The following is a 23,459-nucleotide window of genomic DNA, read 5'->3' as shown; positions in this document are numbered from 1 at the left end:
TGTAAGATTAAGTGTAATCTTCCTTGGCAAAGGTACTAGATTTTGTGTTCACAGAAGAAATGTTCAAGAAAGAAATGTTTTTCATGCTTTATGATTGCTCAGTGTTGATTTATGTGCTGTTCCTGTAAATCTGTGGCTAATGTCCAGTAGGATGTATCCACGAGGGTCACACCAATAGTAATATGGGATGCATTCATAAAGAAAACATTGTTTTTCACATTCCAACATGCAGCTTCTGCAGAATTAAAGGGCTGAGGCTGCTTCAGGGGGGAGATATGTGAACAATATAAAGGTGGTATGATAACAGAGTCCCTCAGCATAACACACAATCAGAAAACAAGTTTTGTGCCTGAAATCAGAAACAGGACAAACTCAAGTTCAAATTTCAGAGCGAAAGTAATTATGCATTCTTGAAAATATGCATTCTGGGGTTTAGGCTATAGTTTGTTAACATTGCCTTGGCAAAAAAAAATTTAAGATGAGAGGGGCCCAAATTAAGGAACATGGCACTCAGCCCCTCTGTTTTTCCAGCAAAGAACAACATCCCTGCAAAGCAATCCTGTTGCCAAAACATTTCTTGCTATATTATAATGTGCATAACTACAGACTTGCAGGCATCTGGAGTTGTGCAATCTTTTCTGGCAGGCTTAGAGAGCTCCCATCCTTCATAGATACAGCTGATTGAAAGCTGTTTATTCAAAATATTTGTCATACACCTGCTTTTGAGTAGGGTTTTAAGAAAGCACAGCCATTTCTGTGTAAACATTAACTGTATACCTCTTGGTCTATCACAAAAAGCATGTTTGTACAAGATGTTACTTTAAAAAGAAGGAATAGGAGGAGCACTGGCTTACGATAGGAATATTTGTGTTGTTTTTATTGTTCCTTTGCGTCACCATGGGTTGCAGAATGGAATGTACAAAATAATGCAATGCTCCTGCTTGTTTTCTTGTTAGACTGCTGAGGCTCACTGGAGAGACCTCTGTGCTTGAATTCAATTATTTCACTTTCCTGTGTGGATTAGTGATCCACTCTGCTGAAGACCTGGTGTCTGGTGCCTCAACTCCAGTGACTTAAGACTCTTCACCTGCTAGATCAGCTCCTTCCAGATGCCCTTTGGCACATGAGTGCAAATTTTTTGCCTTACTACTGTGTTCTTCATGGAAAAGAAAAATCCCAGATTAGTGCTCTTGCATTCATTAACTTTTTGCTCTGCTCAGAAGACTTTATTTTCTGGATGTTTACTTGTTTCCGTAGATATTGTGCCGTGTACCATACTGGATTTGCAAAAGTATGTCATAGACGGTGCAACATACTGTTTCAGAAGACAAAGCTGAATACATTGGGTAAGTAATTTTTTTCCTTGCTTATTTTTATCTTAGATATTTTTAAAGCTTAATTAATTAAGATCTTAACACCAGATCAGCCTGTTTTGTGTCTTGTGCATCATGTCATAAATTATTACGAAAGCCACAGATCTATAATTCTGAAGTTAAGAAAAATAATTGAGTTGGTAAATATTTAGCAATGTGTAGATTAAACTTAAAAGAAAATATGTTAAAAAAAGAACAAACCAAAACCTAGAAAAATGTTAGGTTGTTTGAAATGAAATAATACCTATGATTTTCATTTAACTACCACTCTTTGCTAGTCTCCCCTCTCTGAAAGTCTTTCTGATTTGGCAAGTTTTTCCACCAGAATAAACATCTTTGCGTAGTGTTAGTAAAAGTCTCATTGTAGCTTTCTGAATCAACAGGAAAGAATTACACTGCATTTGTTTCACATTAACATCTGGCAAAGTGTTGTTCTTGGTTTCAGACGTGGATGAAGGACTTTTACTTTCCCAACCTTCCTTTTGTCTTATTCTATCGTAACTTCCTAAGGAATAGAGAGCAGCAGCTGCCTGCTTCTGCCTGCTGCTGACCTCAGCTGAGGCTGTTTGGAGAAAACACATTACAAGAGAGTCTTTCTTGAAAGCTCTCATTGATTTTAGTCTTCCTGCTACTGTAATAAAAATAGCAGCTAGAGAGTGTTAACTTACCCGTCCTGGTGAAACAGACGTGTTTATTTAGAGCACTGGTCTCTTACAGCAGTCTTCTGCTAAAGGAAGCAGGCGTATCACCTACCCTCTGGTAAGCTGCTACCTTCTCCTTTTAATACCTTTCTTAGATTCGGGCTCCAGTAGCTTCTCTCTCAAATATCCTCTGTGATTTGCTTTGGGGTGGGAATGGTATGCTGGGGGTAGAGCAAGTCCCTCCTACAGGAAAATCAGTTTATGACTGTAGTAGTGCAGATGGAGCATGTGAAGAAATATTTCATTAAATATTTTTATAAACATAAAATTTGAAAACCAAAAGGAAGTATACTTGTTTCCTACTGAGTGGGATATATTTGCTTCGGATGAGATCAAAGTGGATTTGTTGTTGTTGTTTGAGGGTTTTTTTATTATTATTTTTAAGAGTATTTTATAATGTTTCCTCATAATGCATAATCTTGTTTTGTTTGCTTTCCTCTCTCATTGGGAAATGTTCAACAGTATCCTCTTCCATGAATACTCCCCTTAAGACCTGTTGATGCTCATGCTCAAGAATAGTGTTTTGAAGTTTGATCTACATATTTTTGGTCATGTTGAAAACTGCTAGGTCATCTGATTTCGTGTTCCAGTAGTTATTAATATAAACTTATATGGTTGGGGTTTTTTTTAATTTTTGGTCAATCGGCTACAGGCAGGAAAAAATTGCCCAAAATGTACTTTGAGAAAATAAGAAATTGTTCATGACTTTTAAAATCCTTTCTACGCATATATTGATTTCTAATACAAACATAAATAAAATGTGGTAGATTTCAATTTTAAATGTTTTCTTAATCTCACTAATTTCCTAACTGAAACTAGAAAATATTGGGGGTGTATCAGTTTTCTTACCTGGTTTAACTTTGCCTGGTTCATTGATGGCATCATTATTGAGAAATTAGGTGGAGGTAGACAAAAATCACCAAAAGAAAAGGCCATGAAATTAAAGATAAATTTGATGTCTAGCATGTTCCAACATCTTTGATAGGAGATGACTTTCTAAAATGCCTCAGCTTTCAAGGGAATCTACTGAAGGCAACAGTATTTGATCTCTGAGAGACACATTGATTACTAATATTTCTTGAAAAGCTGAGAATTTCAAAATATTCTAGCAAATAGAGGCACCTCAGTCCCTCTAAGTCTATGGAGTAGTTCATAAGACTGCTTCATAAGTCTGTAAGTTCCTGTGAAAGTTCATAAGCACCTCCATAACCCCTGACCAAGCCTTGCTGAATCATTTGGCAAAGGTTAATTACCCCCTTGAGAAGGAGGCAGTCATTCTTGAGGCTGAAGACCCCTGAAGAATGGGAAGTGTCTGAGAAAATCCTGCCCTGCCAAACCGGCCCTGCAGTAACTTATGGAAAAACTGTCTTTGTTTTCAGCCCTGGTTTTCAGCTACTATCAAGCTGTCCCTTCTTCCTTCACTTTTCAATGTGACTTTTGGCAGTGGCTTGACTAAGAAATGACCTATTGAAGATTAGCTGTATGTGGTGTTATTGTTTTCTTTAACTTCTCAGGTGTCAATCTACAAGTTCCTTTCCATTGCTCTTTGCACATACAGCTGGGAGGTAAACAAGAATGCAAAAGATTCAGGACCATTAGGCCTGTCTGTACTCTCAAGGCATTGTGCTTTTTCTCTGAGAGGAAAATTTCCCTCCATTTGTTGAGGGGCCTCCTAAGGAAAAGCACATGCATGCAAACAGGGTTCTGAAGTTCTATAACAGAGATCACTTGCTGACACAAAGCAGAGGCAAGTGTTTGCAGCTGTTTCATTTAGCCTGCTCTGGCCTCTGAGCCACATTGGCAAGTTGATGCCTGTCTGAGTCTCAGATTTCCAGAGAGCAGTAGCTCTTTCTGCTTGTCATAGTCCATGGGGACCAAGAAAGTAGGGACCTTCCTTCATGTCAAAAAGCTTTTATGCCTTGCTCTTCAGCCTTCATACTTAAGAGCTACTAAAATACCTGTACTTATATTTTTGATGCCATTCAGTTTTATTATTGCAGTAGGGTTAGCCCTTAAACATTCAAACATGTTAGAGCAGAATGAAAAGGACCTCAGTTTTTTTATTAGTGCATAAATTAAATCTTTCTGTTCTCAGGAAGCTCCTCTGAATGATAGAAGATTCACAGTAAAGATTTCTTACCTATTATAATACAGGATTTAACAACTGAAAATGGCCATCCTCCTGTAAGAAATCAACTTGTTGTCCCCAGCAAGTAAGCTCTCCCAGACTGTAGTTTTTACTGGCTCTCACTTGGATTATGTGCACCCTCAAAAGGTGACCTACAAATGCCCAAATGATAGAGAAGAGCTATTGAAGCATTCTTGAACAGCTAGGCTTCTCAGCTTAAACTTTTTGGCACCAGTGAGAGACAGAAGCAGCAGTGGTTAAGGAAAGACTGACTGTGGGATTTGGTGCCATGGTCTAGTTGACAATGTGGTGTTAGGTCATGGAGCGGATTCAATGATGGCAGAGGTCTTTTCCAAGCTAATGGATTCTGTGAATTGAATTGATTCTGTGATAGTCCCAGAAAGGGAAGATGGTGGCATGAGGATGAAGTAACAGTGATGAGAGTAGGGCAGGACTACAGGCCAGGTTTAGTAGGACCAAAATAGCAGAAGCTATAAATGAGATAAATGGTGAGACTATGGCAACAGACGTTGGGCAAATCCTGGAATTGTTTTAATCACTGTCTGGATGTAACAACACATTTGACAAAAAAATATTCTTCTTTTGCTATTATACAAAAAGATCTGTACAGGAGACTATTTCCTATATTCTCCTAATTTTCTTGATAGCATAAAGACTTTGCTGAGCCTTAGCCTAGGACAAGTCATGACTTCATTCTAGACCTAGCCTAGCATGAAGACTTGTCCTAGCCTAGCATGAGTCTTGCCTCAGTCAAACAAACCTTGCTTAATTAAGGAAGACATTATCCTAAATAAAGAAATCAGTAACGGCTTCAACACTGTGATGCCACTGAATGAAATTAGTGTACTGTCAAAGCTAATGGGAATACTGTTGTTGGCTTGGGTGGGGAAGGGACAGAGAAAGGCTGTTTAAAATATTTTATTCTAAAATTGCTACTTTCTTTCAGACTTTCAGCTGATATAAATTGGGATAACTTAATTAAAGTGAAGCTACCCATTTTGGTTATGGAAACTGAATCTCTTATCCTTGAATTCTCAGGGTATACCTATTTGTGGACTTAGTTCAGGGTATGGTTAAAAGTTTTGCTAATCTCTCAAGTTTTGACATCTCTCAAAAGTACAGAATTTTGAAATGGTTTCATTCACAGTCACTTATTTATAAAAGAAATATTTCCCTACACAGCTCTAGTTACGCATTTTTAGCAATCTGAAATAGTCTTTTGTTAGCACAAGAGATATGAGAAAAATACACAAAACATTGTGTTACTTAAGAAAATACCTTTGTGCTGTCATGAAAGCTACAGATCATAATAGTGCTACTAGACTTTAGTAGCATTGCCAGTTTAAATGCTCAAATTCCTTTAGCTACCAGGACTAGGCATCAAAGTTCAGGTCTGATACTACATACACAAGTTACCTGTACTAGTGACAACCTACCAGTTACTTGATGTATCCTTTTTTACATAAAAACGACTTTATCTCATTTATTAGTGACACTTCATTTCGGGAAAACTGATATTCATTGGTTTTGATCACTACTTGCATAGCTCCACATTCACATCACCTGGGGAACAACTGTATTTTAAATTCTCACAGCATTTGAACTGTACCCACTTAAATATTTGTACATTTTGGCTCACAGGCAAAGCTTACATTTTTTTTTTTAATTCTACAAAAAAAATCCTAGATCAGGTATAAAAAGCACAAGATGATTTTTAACTAGCTCTGCTGACAAAGTGGTATTAATAGAGAGCTCTGCCCAGATTTCTAGCATGCTGCTGTCCTGATGAGCTCTCTGGACAGCTGCCATCACAAGAGGGTTTTTTGCCAACATTTCACATACCCATGGAGACTAAATACTGAGACAGAGGTTCTGGAAGTATTGACTCGTATTTCAGAGCAGGAGTGTGACTTTTCCCTTTGTGTCACACACAAGGAAACTGGGAATGCTTATCAGGAATTTAAGGGAGATACATGACTGGTGTTTTTGATGCTTGAAATTCCTCCCTGCAAACCAGGATGATGTTTTTTATTCATAGGGGGACAAAGTGAGAAGTAAGAGGAGTCACCTCTATGTGTGCGGAGGAGATCAGGAAAAACGTGGGAGACCGCAGTCATGCTTGAACACTTACGTCAAGAGTTAATATTTAACTTTATTCCAGTGTTCCCACAGTGTTCCTGCGGTTAGAAAAAGTGCCAATGGGATGAGAAAAGCCTTTAAAGAGAGTTTGGCATTTTTTAATATTTAATACTTATCAGGCCTCATTTGTTATTTAATCAGTTAGGAAACTGAGTTGCATCAAAAAAGCTGGGAAAGAACACAGAATTGTGAAATATTCAGGGCTGCTAAAACAGGCATACTTTACAAAGGAAGCAAACCTTTCAGGAAGTTTGGGGAGGGCAGGTTGTTTTAAACTGGCCATTGACCCACACTTTAAAGACATACATTTGTGAATCAAATGTAATGTATAAATGTAATGCTTAAGCATTTGTAATCAGATGTTTTTTGCCAGTGTTGCATGGATGACCTTTGTTCTATTCAAAAAATTTGGCTTTAGGTCATAGGATTTTGAGGAAGTTTTCTTTGGAAGTGTTTTAGAGTGTGTGTGGAGGTAGGAAGGGAATGAGAAATAAATTTCTTTTGAGACAGGCACCAAAAATTAGCCATTGTTCTAAGTGTTATTATAAGTCAGCAGGACACAAGAACTGAGACAGTCACTGCAGTCCTGGCATCCTCATCCCTAAGGACCTCAAACCCCAAGCAGTGCAATGTGTGCACAAGGCCAATTATCGATGCAATTATGCAGTAAGGTCGTCTATCCCAGCTCCCAGCATATTTGGATCTTGCCCTGCGAGCACCAGAGTGGAATGCTTTTATAGTCATGCTTTGTTGGACTCTCTTATACAGAAGTGTTCCAGGGATAGGGTGCTCAAAACTCAATTCATGTGCATGCTAGTGTCTTCTACCGAGAAGTCAAGTGAGGTTAATAACTAAACAAGCTACATTATTCACTGCAGCAGCAATCTCACCTCTAGGAGCAGCTAAAACTCTTCTCTTTATGCTCATATTAACATTTACCTTGTGACATCAGAGGTTTTGAATATCTTTTTCTGTCTTTTCTCTTGTGTTCCTCAGCAGATAATGTTCAAGTGGATGTGATTTGATGAAACAAATAATAATGAAATAAAGTTCTTTCTGGAATGAGATTAAAATTTAGGGAGAGTATTCCTATAGAGGATGCTCCAGCTGTATTAGGACGTGTTTCCAGGGGTTCAGTGTCTCCTTCTTCCCTGAAATATCTTCAGTAATGTAACATAAAATTACAATTCAAGACAAATAATAAAAGTGAACTGAGAGTTAACAAAAGCTTCAGGATCTATAACCAAGGAACAGTGGCCTCACATTTATCCATTAAAAAGGTATGGAACAGTGAAAGGTAGTGAACAGAAGTTCACTAATTTGTGTGTTTCCTGAACTGCAAGATAAAAGCAGGCAAAACAGTTGTTCTTTGTACTGTTTATGCCTTGTATGCTAATTATCTTATGCATGTCTCTGATGTCATGTGCATTACAGAAGATGTTCTCTCCTCTTGTTTTCAGGTAATGTGATTTGAAGATGCCAGCCCCCTGGCAAATATGCTGTGATAAAAAATCCAGAACTAAGAATGGAAAAGCTGAAATGGACCATATGGCAGAGGCGACTGAAAAAATGCAGATGAAAAAAGAAATCACATTACTAAATGGAGTTTCTTTAATTGTAGGGAATATGATTGGCTCTGGGATATTTGTATCGCCCAGAGGTGTTTTAATGTACAGCGCTTCCTATGGACTCTCACTCCTCATCTGGGCACTTGGTGGGTTATTTTCGCTGTTTGGAGCTCTGTGTTACGTCGAACTGGGGACATCCATTGTGAAGTCTGGAGGCAGTTATGCCTACATCCTGGAAGCATTTGGTGGCATTGTGGCCTTCATCAGACTCTGGTCTTCCTTGCTAATTATCGAACCAACAACTCAGGCAGTGATAGCAATCACATTTGCGAACTATATTGTTCAACCAATTTTTCCTCATTGTGAGCCGCCATATGATGCAGTCAGGTTGATTGCAGCTGCATGTGTATGTAAGTAAAGTTGTGGTTGCTGGAAGTTAAGAGCTATAGTTGTAGGTGCCCAGGTGAATTTCTATTTCTTTGCCTTCTGTGAAAAATAATTATTACCTACCTAAAACATGTTGTTAGGAACTAATAATCTTGTATTCAGATGTATTGTATTTGGGGCTGGGATTACTAGAGGGGAGAGGAGAATTACAACAATGTGGCTGAAGGAAGTTATGGCTGCTGATTAAAGGTATATGTATCTCTATGGTTCATTGACCTAACTGGCAGCCCTTATTTGGTCCATGCTTTCTGTCCCATATTTCTTGCAAATCACAAAAAATGAACATTCATATGGAATTACAAATACTCTGCCTAACAGCATTGTCTGTAGAGAAGTTGTGTAGTGTAGTCAGACACTCTGCAAGCTCCAATCCACTTCATCTTGACTGTATGTCTTGGGTGAGCACAGGGATAAGTAAATCCATCCTCCAGTAAGTACACTGTACTCAGATTCTGTTCTTATAAACATGGATTTTCAAGCTAGGGTGTGTGTTCCTTTGAACCTGTGCTGTAGCTTGTGCTTTTAAAAATGGTTTTAAGTTGTACAGCTCAACAAAACTTCCAAAAAAGATAGGTAGTTTTAATTTAAGATAAAATAATGTATACTGACAATTCTGGAAAAGTGTTTTCTCTGTAGCCCTGACACACTAGTGTGGTGCAGAGGAAGTTCACCTCTAAAAAAGGCTCCATGGTATAAGTTGAGGCCATCATGACCACTCAGCAGTCTAAAAAGTAACTAACCCTATTCCAAATTACTTTATCAGCTGAAATTCTGCACTTGCACAGGAAAGCAGTTATTTATTAGATCAAAATTTCTTTCCTCGGTGTACTATGTGCTCCTCATGAAACCCTAACACTTAGGAATAGTCTTCAAATGCTGACGTTTCTCTAATGTTTCACTTTTCTTAGTTATTCTTACTGTAGTCTTGATGTGAATCAACTGTGTGCTCTCTGGTACCTCTGATTTCTGAGCTGACTTACGTGTGTTCAGATTCCTCGAGTGATCATGAATCTGATCTTCTCTAATAGTGGGACTTCACTCCTATTGACTAAATCCCTAAAGAGCTGGAAGTTTTCTTTCCTAAAATTCAGGGTCCTGACTTAACTCTTCACCTGACACACATCCCTCAGGACTGCGAACTCCACCAATGCATGATCACTGCAGCCCAGGCTGCCCCCAGTCTTGATGTCCCCAATTCACTCACTTATCTTGGTGACTATCAGGTCAAGTATCACATCCCCTCTGGTAGGGCTGTCTGTTACCTGGCTTATGACGTTACTCTCCATGCATTCCAGGAGTCTCCTGGATTGCCTACAGCTCATGTTGCTGCTTTCCCAGCAGCTGTTGGGGTGGTTGAAGTCCCCCAGCAGGACAAGAATGCCTACAGGAGTGCAATGCCTCCTGTAGCTGGAGCAAGAAGGCTTTGTGATAGGCTCCCCTTGATGGCAGGTGGTCTGTAGCAGAGACCAGTCACAAGGTTCCTTTTGTTGCCTGTCTCTGATTCTTACCCTTAAGCTTTCAACCTGTTTTTGGCTGTTTTTCAGACAGCTCTTCACACACTATCCATTTCTTGATGTAGAGGACAACCTCTCTTCCTCTACAGACTTTACTAGAGCAAGGTTAGTCATTCTATACAGACATGTTTAAAATTATAATTGAACATGACACTAGGCATGAACAACCACTGTATAATCTATTGTCTTTTTATTACCAAAATAAAGATAAAAAAATTTTGTGATATAAAGGATATAAAGAAATCTTACCTTTTGTATGTGTCACATTAAAAGGGGCAGAAAAGAATAATTTTCTGTCCAACCTGTCTTAATTTATTTTTTGTCTATTAGTGTCTCCCCCAGGAGATCAAAGCCTTTTAATGTCCAAAACAGTCTGTTAGTGTCTCACTTAATGAGACCATTCGCTTAACAGATTTGCTGAGATGGACAGAACATTTGATACCTTTTTATATAAGGACTACACTTAATAGTGATGGAAAAACCCCTCAGCAGGTTTCTCCTGTGAGTTATTTGGCTGTCGAGAAAACCATCAGCACCTGAAAACAGACTCTCTCTAACAGTTCATGAAATAACATGTTTATTAATACAAATTTGTGACAATTTGTTGTGTCTGGAATAGGGTCTAACTGCAAAAATTACACTTAAACTATATAGTAATAATAATAAAAAGCATAGGCACACGTGCTAAAGCAAAAGCAGCTTACAAAGAAGTAAAACAACTTACACTGAATACTAATGCTGCAAAACCTAAGCAGAAACTCTAAAGCAAAAGCCACTTACAAACCTAAAGGAAAAACTAAAAATACTATGCAGCAAAAGTAAGCTCTAGTTATTTAGAAGCAAGTAATTAGCATGCATAAGATACATCTCACCTTCCAGGTGTCCCCAGAAGTGGAAGGAGAAAGGGTAACTTATTTACCTCTGCAGAGTTAATGGAATTTCTCCCCCATTTTTGCTTAGGTCCAATCTATTTTTATACCTTTTTTTCTTTAGGCAGTTTTAGTGGTGGTAGTCAATAAACAAATTTTGAGGTGATAGCCAGATGACATAGGCTCAAGGGTCATTTTCCTGTGTTTCTGTCTGGCAGAATGCTTTGGAAAAAAGGCCTGCTATCTCCATATCACTCCTTTCTTAGTTTAATTGTCTTATCACTTTCTGGGAATGTCTCCCCAGGTGCTGGGGTTTCCCGAGAAGCCACCAGGAGACTTTTTTCTCCTTTTGTGTGGCCTTTCTATCACCTTACAGCATGTGAGCAACTCTGTTGACTTCAATAAAGTTTAAATATTATCTAAAAGTAGCAAGAGTTAGTCCTAAAATTCAAAACCCAATGTGTTTTGTCTTACCTACTGTCATGAAAACAGAATCCTTCAGAAAACCATTGTGTAAATCTTAAAGCAGGTATTTCATCTTAACAAATGTAGGTGGTCCTGAAGGGGTGAAATTTGAGTCAATTTTACTCCTTGAAAGTGGGGTGTCATCTAGAAGGGTGAATTTAAAATATAACTTCAATGATGTAAAACATCCAGTGCTCCTTTCATGCGTATTTTTCTTCTCTGCAGGTTCCTTAACATTTATTAATTGTGTTAATGTGAAGTGGGGAACCCGTGTGCAAGATGTTTTCACATATGCAAAAGTTATGGCTCTTATCTTGGTGATATCTGTTGGCCTTTACAAAATTGGTAAAGGTAAGAATAAATTGCACTTACTTGAATTCTATGAAATGAACCATAAATGAGTTTCAAAATCCATGCAGGGAAATCAGACTTCTTAAGACCTATGTATGAAGCCTTGTTTATTCTGGAAAAAAAAAGTCTGCCATAGGAAGATCAGAGGATTTTTATGGCTTGTTAAGCAATAGGGGGTTAGTTATTCTTCTATCCATTGACAGCCAAGTCCTGTGTTGCTTGGAACAGCAAACACCAACTGCTAACTAGTTTAAAGTCAGCCTCAGTGTCCCTGACTCATGCATTGCTACCTATCCTATGACAGGACAGCACAACAGAATTTGCATTGCTCCTCACACCTCCCCCCACCACCATACTCCCCCAGCCCACACACACAGCCCTGCCCCAGAGCACCCTGCCAGGGGAGGGGACCAGGGAGGGGGTAAATCATTGGTGGGATTTGTGGGAGGGCATGGTTGTTCAACAAGGGAGAAGACTGTAATAGTGCAGTTCTGTGAATCACTGTGGCATTGTGTTAATATAAGGCATCACAGGACAGATGAGCCACCTCCTATCAGCAGTAACTGGACTGAACTGAATGCACTGAAAAGCTGGAGAGTAGTTTATTCCAGTAATACATCTGATCTTTGTATATGACAATAGATCTGATTTTATTAATTTGGGCCTGTGGTACAGTGAAGTCTCTTCGAATTCTAGCTCTGCTGCTTAGGTTACTAAGGTTTCTTCATTTTAATTTCCTTTGAAATTCTTAAATTGTATCTTTATTCAGTTGAAATAAAAATGGTTTCCCCTTCTCAGTTTAGGAATTATCTTTTTCTCCTGTTAAACTAGCTTATATACCTAATGAGCATGCTTGCTTTTCCATGTTTGCTGGCCTTTCCTTGGCTGCAGTTGTATCAGCTGTTCCACTGTAAAGCTACACCAGATTTTGAGAAAGCTTTTTTGTTTAGTCATTATCTGTGCATGTCAGTTGTCACTGGTTGGTTCAAGTCTAAAGAAACCTAGAAACTGAACCCAGTCCTAAGGGCAGGAACATCAAGATGAGGAAAAACATTGCTTAAGGGCCACAGTTGTGTGAAGGAGTAGTTCCCTTCATAAAACTGCTGCGGTTTTACAAACGTGTGAGTCTGTGATGTCACCTCTGTATCAGCTTTGCCACTGCTCTCAAATCACCTCCTTCAAAACTCCCAGCCTGCTGTGGTGTGCTTTTTGGCCCAGGGACTGTTCCCTCTGGTACCACATCCACACAGCCCACTGTGTTTCATCTGCATTGCTTTGAGGGGTCAGGGAGGGTAAAAGTGGAAAGGAAACATGATTGCAAGGAGCACAAAATGCTGAGAGCTTTTAGTGGTAGTAAAGGTCTCATCTCTGCTTTGTTTAAGCAGAACCAAGCACTTAAATACAGGAAGAACAGGAAGGAGGAATGATGTAGGCTTCTGGAGGAAGCTGTGATCAGGTCAATGACTCTTTTAAACTCAGCAACTGTTTTAATGATGTTTTAGCCCTGCTGTATTCCTTCTTTATGAAGTGCTTGGATACACTTCTCAGGTTAAAAGACTCTCAATGTATCTGAGTTTGAATATCAGCTATCTTTAAAAAAAAACAACCTTGCAACCATTTTCTTCCTCAAAGTGTGTGTACATCTCATAACTTCCTTTCTTTGGTTTGAACAGTCTCCTGGTAGTGACTGCTTTGCCAGAGGACTGAATTGCCAGAGGGTGAAGTGCTTTAATTTTACAATAAAGGCCTTACTTCCTTTCCTAATTGGGTTTTCAGCATGTTTTTGTCTTCCTTAATATTTAACCCACTTCCATTTGCATTAGGTAGTTGACTTTCCTTCTGCAAACTGAGTAAGGCCTTTCTTCCCCTTTTCAGAATGGCAGTGAAGGCTCACGCAGTTTCATTAACATTTCATCTATTTTGCAGCATTCTACAGGTTTGTCATCTCAACTGATTGTGCTATAAATTACAGGATAATTTTGACAGGAAAGATATTTTAAGTCTTGTCTCTTAATTTTGGGGAACACCTTTATGGGGCAGAGAACCATGCCTCCAGAAGGTCCCACTCCAGTGGCCACTGATTCACCTGGTGAAAACTAAAGTACAACTATTAGGAAGAAATATGAGACAGATTCAGGAACTGAAATTGGGTTTCCCCAGTACCTCTGCCTGGCTGACAGTGTACTACATGCCCTCAGTATTGTAGACTTGTCAGTAATGCCATGAGATGAAGACTCCATGAATTCTGGTCGAATTACACAAGTCATCCAAATAACAAACAGGGGAAAATTTGTTCTACTCTCTCCCTGTACAAGTGTAGTTCTCTGAATGTCTGACAGAAATTCTTCTGTTTGTCAATTAAAAATGTAAGCTGTGCACTTTTAGATATAGTAATAAAACCTTGATGCAAGGGGATTTTATTTCCTTTTGGTTAGCTGAGACTTTCAGTGTATCACAGAATCACAGAATATACTGAGTTAGAAGGAACCCACAAGGATCATTGAGTCCAACTCCTGGCCCTGTGCAGGACAGCCCCAAGAGTCACACCATGTGCCTGAGAGTATCATCCAAATGCTTCTTGAACTTCAACAGGCTTGGTGCTGTGACCACTTCCCTGGGGAGCCTGTTCCAGTGCCCAGCTACCCTCTGGGTGAAGAACCTTTTTCTAATACCCAACCTAAACCTCCCCTGACACAGCTTCAGGCCATTCCCTTGGATCCTGTCACTGGTCACCACAGAGAAGAGATGAGTGTCTGTCCCTCCTCCTCCCTTTATGAGGAAGTTGTAACTGCAATGAGGTGTCCCCTCAGACTCCTTTTCTCCAGGCTGAGCAGACCAAGTGACCTCAGTCACTCCTCAAACAGCTTCCCCTCAAGGCCCTTCACCATCTTTATTGTCGTCCTTTGGATGATCCCTAATAGTTCAATATCTTTTTTATATTGTGGTGCCCAAAACTGCCACAATATTCACGGTGAGGCTGCACCAGTGCAGAGCAGAGCAAGACAATCCCCTCCTTCGACCGGCTGGTGATGCTTTGCCTGATGCACCCTAAGTCGTAATCCTTGAAACATAACAGGCAATTGGCACCTGCCGTTTGTACAGGGGAAACAGAAAACCTGAGAGCTCCGTTCGAGGGCTCAGCAACCAACCCAGGGATGATCGCCCTGGCTCTCTACTCTGCCCTCTTCTCCTACTCAGGATGGGACACGCTCAACTACGTCACTGAGGAAATGCAGAACCCCGAGAGGTAAACATATGGTTTTGCTTTGAATCTCTGACGGGTGATGGCAGGGCAAGCCACTCTGTATTTGTTTCTGATTGGAAACTAGTCAAACTATTTTCTCTGCAAAATCCTTGTTCTTTTCAAACAAAGGAATGAGAACTCTTTCTGGTTATTGTGCTCAGTCATCAGTTGTATCTCACTAATAAATCACTTGCCTTTACATATTTTACACCGTACACTTCAGACTAGGATTTTTCAAGGGGGACAACAAACCCCTGCTGAAAGCAGGGAAAAGCATGGATCTGTATAGCCCTCTAAAATTCCCTACTTCTTTTCAGTTGGACAGAACAATTATTTTCCCAGGACTGGTTTTGCCACTGGTAGAGTAAGACTGTGTCAGGTTTATGAGTTTTATAAGCTAATCTTCAGCATTACTGTTTATGGGCAAATACCATCTCCTCCCCTCTGTAGGGATGTCAGCCCTGTGGGAGTTGTATGTGTCACCTACTCAAGCTGATATAGTCCAGCTGGTCTTGGGACATGCATAGGTTATAAGTCAGGAAAAAATGCCGCAGTCAAGAAAATACCTAAGTGTGAATTTAAATTTCATTGTTTAGGTGCTCTCTTAAATTGCTTCATATAAAAGACAGTATATTGAATTTACATGTATGAGTGTACATTTTATTTTTCTCTAAACCTTGTGACAGACCCACAAGCAACAAACTAAGCTGCTTATGGAATTGCTCCACACATGGCTGCATATTATTTTGTAACCCTGTGATTACAAAATGATGGATTACAAGCTGTGGTGGAGGTATCCACTGACAAATGTTTGAATCTGGAAATAATCTTCTATTTAAGTATTTCTTATTTAAAGAATATGAAATAATTTTTCCATTTTCCTTTTGCAGGAACCTACCTCTTTCTATTGCAATTTCAATGCCTATTGTGGCTATTATTTACTTGTTGACTAATATAGCATACTACGTAGTGTTGGACATGTCAGATCTGCTCACAAGTGATGCAGTGGCTGTGGTAAGTTGGGAAAAATAACTAAAACAAAAGACACTGCAGAAAAATCTCAGGTAGCATACTTCTTGGCAAATTGAAATAATAACAATTGAAATAATTTCACGCTGAAGGCTTCTGCTTTGGTTAAAACACTTTTTTCCATGTAAGAGTACCAGTGTATTAGAAGGTGCATGTCAAGAATGTATCCAATAAATCTGCTCTTGAAAAATCCTCTTGTATACTCTGTAAATCATGCTCTTAACAGTACATCATTAGAAGGATGCTTTTGCCAGGATCAGACAGAGAAAGAGCTATAGAAAGTCTGAGTAGTTGGAGACTCAGGGTTTTTTGTTATCATTCTAATGTGCAGTGTGTGATGCAGACCTACAGCAATATTTTCAAAACAAAAATGTTCACTGAAATGCTTTCTTAAAACCTTATTAATATTATACAGAAGTAAAATGAAAATTCACAGATTATTACAGCTGGGATTTGTCAGAATAGATTAAAGCCAATACATCTTCTTTTCCCTTATTGACTTGATCTACACTTAGAATTTTTTTAATCTTTTTTTTAATATATCTACCATTTTTATTTTGATACTGATCAGCTTTTCCAAATTCTAATTTCCCAAGTCATTATTGGGTGTCATAAGAAAGCATGGGCTATGACACGACATTTGGGATGGTGTGTTTTCATGAGTTTCTCAGGATTGTCCATATGCTTAACGTAATACACCTCACCGTTATTTTCATATTCTGTTACAGACATTTGGCAATGAAACCCTTAGTCATGCTAAGTGGATAATTCCTATAGCAGTGGCCATGTCTTGCTATAGCGGCTTAAACTCGTCAATTATCGCAGCATCTCGGTATGAAATACAAGATTTATTTTAAATAATTGAATAGGAATAATTTGTTATTAATCTGCATTCTTTATTACTGCATGGGAGAAGTGATACAGTTAATTTTTGCCATGTCAAGTTGTTTATTTATGATGGAGGAGTTGTTACGATCCCATAGGTCTTCTCATGACCAACACCATTTGATAAACTAAAGCCACTTGAGATGAGAGCAGCATGTACGGCAGAGTAATGAAAGAATTATTTCTTTGTTTTGTCAGAAAGCAACAAGCTATTCCTTGGCTCTCTGTCTGGTTGAGTTTTCTTATTTGTTTTTTAGGCTTTTTTATGTTGGAGCCAGGGAAGGACACCTCCCTGTCAGCCTGAGCTTGATTCATATAAAGTGCTTCACGCCAGTCCCTGCTCTCCTCTTCAATGTAAGTAACAGCCCAGCCTCGAGCAAGCAGGGTTCAGACCCAGGGGTAAAACGCCTCACCGCTGCCCAGTGCTCTCACAGGCATCTCCTGTGCTGGACACATCTTCTGAAAATGTCCAAAAGTCATTGAAGGGGTGGGGATGGTGTTATTTTGCCTGATAGGGGTTTTTTCAGTGGAAAGATAATGGCTTGATTCACTTGCCAAACAATATTAGTGAGAAAACAGAGTAAATATGTAATGGTATAGACAGGAGCTGTTTAAGTCTGTTTAAGGCTTTATGTGAGCTTTCAGTGTCACTGGAGGAGAATATAGCAGGAACATCTCTCAGACCCTGCCATAGGCTCATATTCTATGGCTCTAGTTATAAAAGAAGTGACAAAGCACCTAAAATTAAATTTCTACCATTGGATGCCTATTGCCATTTCCTGCTGTCACTATATAAATGAGTCTTGTGACACAAAATTGAGGAACGAAAAGTTATAGAATTGGTGTAAATGATTTTCATAAATAAAAAAACTTTGCTTTCAAACTGAAGCCAACCATAACAGCAGAGTAAGCCTCTACATACTGAGAGCTTCTTGGTAACCTTCTCCATACTGCAGCAGAGTCTCGGACTCCTCACCTGGCCTTCTTGGGAGAGTTGCCTACTGGTGCTGAAACATAACTTCACAGACTCAACACCTCTTCAGCCAAATGTGTTGTTTAACATAGCCAAAATGCTGCATTTAACAAAGAGATGCCAGCATGTTTCACACAACATATTTGGAGATTTCTCAAAAGTTTCAGTACATCTTTCTTGCGAGGACCTGATCTCCTAAGTCCAGACAAATATGTTGGAAACAGGCCAGTTTATAATTTTGCTCTCTTTATTTTCACATTAAATGTTCTTTGCTTTTATTATCTCTAGGGCTTAATGACTTTGCTTTATCTCCTTGTGGAAGATGTTTTCCTCCTCATTAATTACTACTGCTTCAACTACTGGCTCTTTGTGGGTCTGTCTATTGCAGGACTAATATATTTGAGATATACTCAGCCACATAGACCACGACCTATTAAAGTAAGTAAACAAGAGAGGAACCAAGCCCTAAAAGCCAGCTAATGCACGCGTTTATGTGATCTTTAATACCACAACCACAACATTACCAGTTACATCATAGGCTATTTATAAGCCATAGAAATTCTTACAAAATAGAAGATGAAGGAGCAAAACCAGTTTCCACAAGAACATCTGTTCCGGTACTTTTGCTGTTATATTTTACCATTTGGTTTTCTTTCATTCAAACTGATAAATATTTTTATTTCAAAATAAATAAGAAATAAATAAATATCTGGGGTTCTTAGCCTGTGCTGGAAGAATAGCAGACCTCAATAGAGCTAGTAATGGAGGCTCCAGAGAGGTTAACACTCTGATCAAACTTACATGATTTAACAAACTCAGTAAAATCCCTCCAAAGCCCATAAATGCCCACAATTCTCACACAGAAGTTCAAAAGCTCACATAGAAGTTCAAAAGCTTAAATAGTCAAATATATTTTGATTGTTCCCTCCCATTGCATAGTGGTCATAGACAGCAAAATGCAAGTTTAATGATTGACTTAAAAGAGCATTTAACTATCAGTTAGGAGAGGGAGACAGCACCGAAACAGTCTAAAACTTGTTTCTAGTTTTAATCCAGTGGTTGTCCAGGAGGCAAGGATGGAAACACACAGCTTCCTGCAGGCACATAAAACCATGCACTGGCTCCTGTTTGTTGGCTCCATGACCTGCATTTTGACTCTGCATTAATACAATAAAAATTAAGAGAATTATAAATTCACACTCAACCTAAACATATATTCCTTATCACTCTCTCTTGCTACTCCTGCATCATTTTTGCGAACACTTTTTTTTACATTTAAGTGTAACATCCTTATTAATTAAAAAAAAAAATGGTTCAAACAACTAAGAGCCTACTGCTGGAAAAGTTTCCAGTCTTCCAGAGCAGACCAAATTTTTCTGAAGCATGTTCACATTTAATTTTCATACTATCCCCCAGCCTATGTGGAAGATAAAGATTAAATCTTGCCTTAGTGGTAGTTTTGTTTCTGATTCTACTAAAACAAGGATTACAGTCAGATTGTAGATAATGACTGTTTAATTCCTGTCAGCATTTGCCATCTTAGTCAACACCACACCACCATATACACTTTTTCCTATTCTGAAATGTAGCAACTTACATTTTTAACCTTTATAAGCAAAGAGAAGTAATTATACCAGTGAATTCTCAGAAGCTTCAGCTAGTATTCAAATGTCAACTCCTGGACTCTTGAGAAGGTTCACTACCCCAGACAGTGAAAAAAAATTTAGTGAAAAATAAATTCATGAAGAGGTTATTGCAACTTTCATAGAATCATAGGGAATGTTAAGGGTTGAAAAGGACCTTAAAGATCATCTAGTCCCAACAACCCCTGCCATGGCCGGGGGCACCCCTCACTAGATCAGGTTGCTCAAGGGCTTATCCAACCTGGCTTTGAATGCTGGGGTTGGGTCATCCACAGCCTTCCTGGGCAACCTGTTCCAGTGTCTCACCACCCTCACAGTAAAGAATTTCTTTCTAATATCTAGTCTAAATTTCCCCACTTTCAGTTTTTACCCATTTGTACCCATTACTCCTTGTTCTATTGCTGCAGTTCCTGACAAAGTGTCCCTCTCCAGCTTCCCTGTAGGCCCCCTTCACATACTGGAAGGTTACTATCAGGTCTCCACTCAACCTTCTCTTCTCCAGGCTGAACAGCCCCAACTTTCTCAGCCTGTCTTCGTAGGGAAGGTGTTCCAGTCCTCTTACCAACTTCATGGCCCAACTTTCCTTATTTGTGGTATAATATTTGTTAAATGCCCACACAAAAGGGTTGCAGATCAGTCCATTAGTTCTATAGCACCAAGATGGTCATTGAAAGTCTAGCTGAGTTAGTTCCAAATCAAAATTACCCTTAAAAATTTGCAACTGAAGTTAGAGGGAAAACTACGCATTACTGCTCAGTTTGAAAGCACTGCTTTCCAAGGTTGATCTTTTACTAATTGAAAGGAACTGAGCTTGTGCAGGCCTGAAAAAAAAATGGTCAGATAGGTGTGGTATAAGAGGGTCTCAGCAGTGCTCTTTGCTAGCTTACAAAAGCTAACAAATTGTGCTGACTGTAAGCAGTCAAAAGATTCAGTACACACTTTTATTATTGACATGTCTAACTTCAATCTGCAAAGCTTGGCATTTTTGTAATAGAGTATTTATTTGCATCTTTTAATTATTTTTTTTTTTTGTCTCCACAGCTTAGCCTCTTCTTCCCAATAGTATACTGTTTATGTTCCCTTTTCCTGGTCTTAGTTCCTCTCTACAGTGACACAATCAATTCCCTTATTGGTGTTGGTATTGCCCTCTCAGGCATTCCTGCATATTATTTGGGAGTCTATCTGCCAGTTGAAAAACGACCTAAATGTCTACAGTGGCTCTCTGGTAAGCAAGATCATCCTGTCTACTCACTGTGACAAAACCTTGGTCAGAAGAAAGAATAATTTTTCTTAAAGTCCTTTTTCTTTATTAAGTTTTGCTATGCTTTTGGATGTGGCATGTCATCTGCTTCATCACATGGTCTTGAAAACAAAGCCATGCATACTTGTACAAACCCGTTCAATGTGCGGATGTTATATGATCATCTGATATCTGTGGTGTTGAGCTATTTCAATATGTTGGCTCAATAAAAGCCATGTAGGATTGTGAATACTAAATGAGTGCTTTTTAATACCCTGGAAGGCAGACATACCAGGACACCGTTGCTTCACTTTCTATCCAAGGAATGGAACATCCAAGTCAGAGGACTCCATGAATTTTCATAAACAGTGAAATAATTAATTATTGACCTGAAGGGTATTGACTCCTCAAATTCAGGCAGTCTTGAAAAGCAAAACTTTAATGTTTTTATTCACTTTGAACTCATCTATCATTCTGACAATTCAATAAAATAAAATTCTGACAATTCAATAAAAATGTTGATGAAAGTCTGATTAAACAAGTCTTTCAGTTTAATTACTGAACTTTTCTTATTTATCTCTCTGCAACATGATTAATTCAATTGATTAAGGTGTTTTAAGATTTTCCTAATATCAGTGTATTGCTTTCAAATCCTCAAAATCGATATATTTGTCTAAGATCTAATATAACTTTGTCTTATTCATTTTTACTATTGCAGCTACAACAACAAAGTATTTTCAGATGCTCTTCTACTGTGCTCTGTCAGACCTGGACATAGACGTGGAACCTACAGCAGCTAAGAGTAAATAGAGTTGCCTTGACATTGAGAGTTGGGCCATGACATCTCCTCCTTGGAGCAATTTTTATCATCTGAAGTTCTCCCCATGTGTTCAGTCATACTAAAGCACTAATCACTGTACTGTGCCTCAGTTTGATGTCAATTAAGTTTTGCTTGTTAGCAAATTAGACTAATTCAGTCTTCTGAAATGGAAAAGACAATAACTGTTAAAAAAAAAAGCTGTCAGCCTTGCAACCTAGAACACAAAAACAGGTGCTCCAGCTCAAATATGGTTTGTTGATATGCAGTGCCATTTGTAATCCTTGTTGGCAAGTCATAGTTCCTTTCTGTATTTATATTTGCATGTAACCTACATTGTTTCTAATTTGAATTTCATCATTCCTCTTCAACTAAGGTAGTTTAATCTTATACAGGTCCCTGTACCTTGTAGAATTATCGTGTTTCATTGTTGTCTGCTCAGAGAAAGAGCAATGGAATAGGCAATTGTTGTTACTTACACCTCTCTTCATTCCCATCTCACACTATAAGGTCAGCTGCAGGATTGTAATTTCATGCATCTCCAACATTGTGTTTGCTGATAGGGCTCCTATGAAATCTACTATTTGCATTTCAAAGCCATCTGCAGTGGCAGCTTCCTTTTGGCAAGGTTTTCTTTCGATACAAAGTATGAACAATGAAAATGCAATTAATTAAGGTAAACGTGAAGATATTAGAGATGCATGTTTTGCTTTTTGGAAGCCACTGTTTTCGAGCACTAAAATCAGTTAGGTATCACACCTACAAAACAGAAAAAAAAATGAGACCGGGGATGTAGCTGCAGCTCAGAATATGCCCATGTACTCTTCACACACAACACGTCTCTGTCACAGTATAGCACCACTGTGCTCCTGCTCTATGACTGTAAAGAAATATTGCATTTTCACTCCATGTCTTATGAAGCGCTGGTTAGTGACAGAGCTGCAGTCCCAGATTGTATCAGGGCACAGAGACAGTACAAACCCTACAAGCCGGTACCAAACTAAACATGACAGTCTTTGCCTCCACGGAGTTCAAAGTCATGCTTGATGCTGAGCCACGTGTCACACCAAGACACCTGAGGTGATGTCTCAGATGGTAACAGATAGCAGCGTTACAGGTAGTGTAATAAGGGTATGGACTAAGACCACGTCCATACAAAATTCTGAGCTGAGAAACTTCTTTTGTTGTCTGTTCTTTGCTAAAATCTGTTTTTGTTTGTATCTGTGTATCGCGTTTGGCCGAGATGGAGTTCATTTTCCCCAGAGCAGCCCCCACAGTGCTGTACTTTGCATTGGTAGCTAGAAACATGTTGATAACACACCTGTGTTTTGGCTACTGCTGAGCACAGCATCAGCACTGTCTCCCCAGCATTCCACCCCACATCAGTAGGCTGGGGGTGGGCAGGATCTTGGGAGTGGACACAGCTAGAATAGCTGACCCAAATTGACCAAAAGGATATTCCATACCATGTGACATAAGCTCAGATATAAAAGCTAAGAAAAGAAGCAGGAAAGGGGGGCATTAGTTATTTACAAAGTTTGCCTTCCAGAGCAACTGCTATGTGTGCTGAAGTCCTGCTTCCCAGGAAGTGGCCGGACATCACTTGCTGATGGGAAGTAGAGGATAAAATTATTTTTCTCACTCTTTGCTTGTGCACATTTGCTTTAGCAAACTGCTTTATCTCAACTTTCAAGTTGTTTTCCATCTTATTTTCTCTCCCATGTCCAGCTGAGAAGGGGGAGTGATAGAGCAACTTGCTAGGCACCTGGCATCCAGCCAAGGTCAACCCACCACAGCCTGTTAAATTTCTGGGTATGACCCACAAGCCTTCACTTTCTTTCTGGACAGAAGGAAAGCAGTAGTCAGATGCAAGGTTATAAATGTAAATAATGTCATTGAAATTCTCCATGGACATTGGAATCTCAGATATGTTAATGTGTTTGTTGATTTTTCACTTCTTACAAATAATACATGTAAGTTATTGCCAAATATCTAAAGTAAGTCATAGATGTTGCAAGTGTTCAAACAAATAAACATTTGAGCCTTGTCAAA

General features: G+C 39.0%; 1 protein-coding gene across 4 annotated transcripts; it reads left to right on the top strand.

Moving 5' to 3' along the window:
- Window positions 1-121: 121 nt before the first annotated feature.
- LOC135411587 (Y+L amino acid transporter 2-like) lies at window positions 122-23,459 on the top strand. 4 transcript variants are annotated; one of them, XM_064649382.1, is made up of 11 exons: window positions 122-1,346; window positions 7,362-7,642; window positions 7,823-8,340; window positions 11,451-11,576; window positions 14,679-14,823; window positions 15,711-15,834; window positions 16,578-16,681; window positions 16,992-17,088; window positions 17,996-18,145; window positions 20,392-20,575; window positions 21,309-23,459. In XM_064649382.1, exons 3-11 carry the CDS (start codon window positions 7,839-7,841, stop codon window positions 21,398-21,400), a joined length of 1,524 nt encoding a protein of 507 aa, XP_064505452.1. In that variant the 5' UTR covers window positions 122-1,346; window positions 7,362-7,642; window positions 7,823-7,838; the 3' UTR covers window positions 21,401-23,459. The 4 variants fall into 4 exon arrangements, with proteins under 4 accessions (XP_064505452.1, XP_064505436.1, XP_064505443.1 ...); XM_064649366.1 differs by having other exon boundaries at window positions 7,359-7,642; XM_064649373.1 differs by lacking the exon at window positions 7,362-7,642 and adding an exon at window positions 2,091-2,132.

Source organism: Pseudopipra pipra, chromosome 1, assembly GCF_036250125.1.
Source record: "Pseudopipra pipra isolate bDixPip1 chromosome 1, bDixPip1.hap1, whole genome shotgun sequence".
Classification (NCBI taxonomy): Eukaryota; Metazoa; Chordata; class Aves; order Passeriformes; family Pipridae; genus Pseudopipra; species Pseudopipra pipra.
Note: the sequence above shows the minus strand (reverse complement) of the source record. Positions and strands in the feature narration are given on the sequence as shown.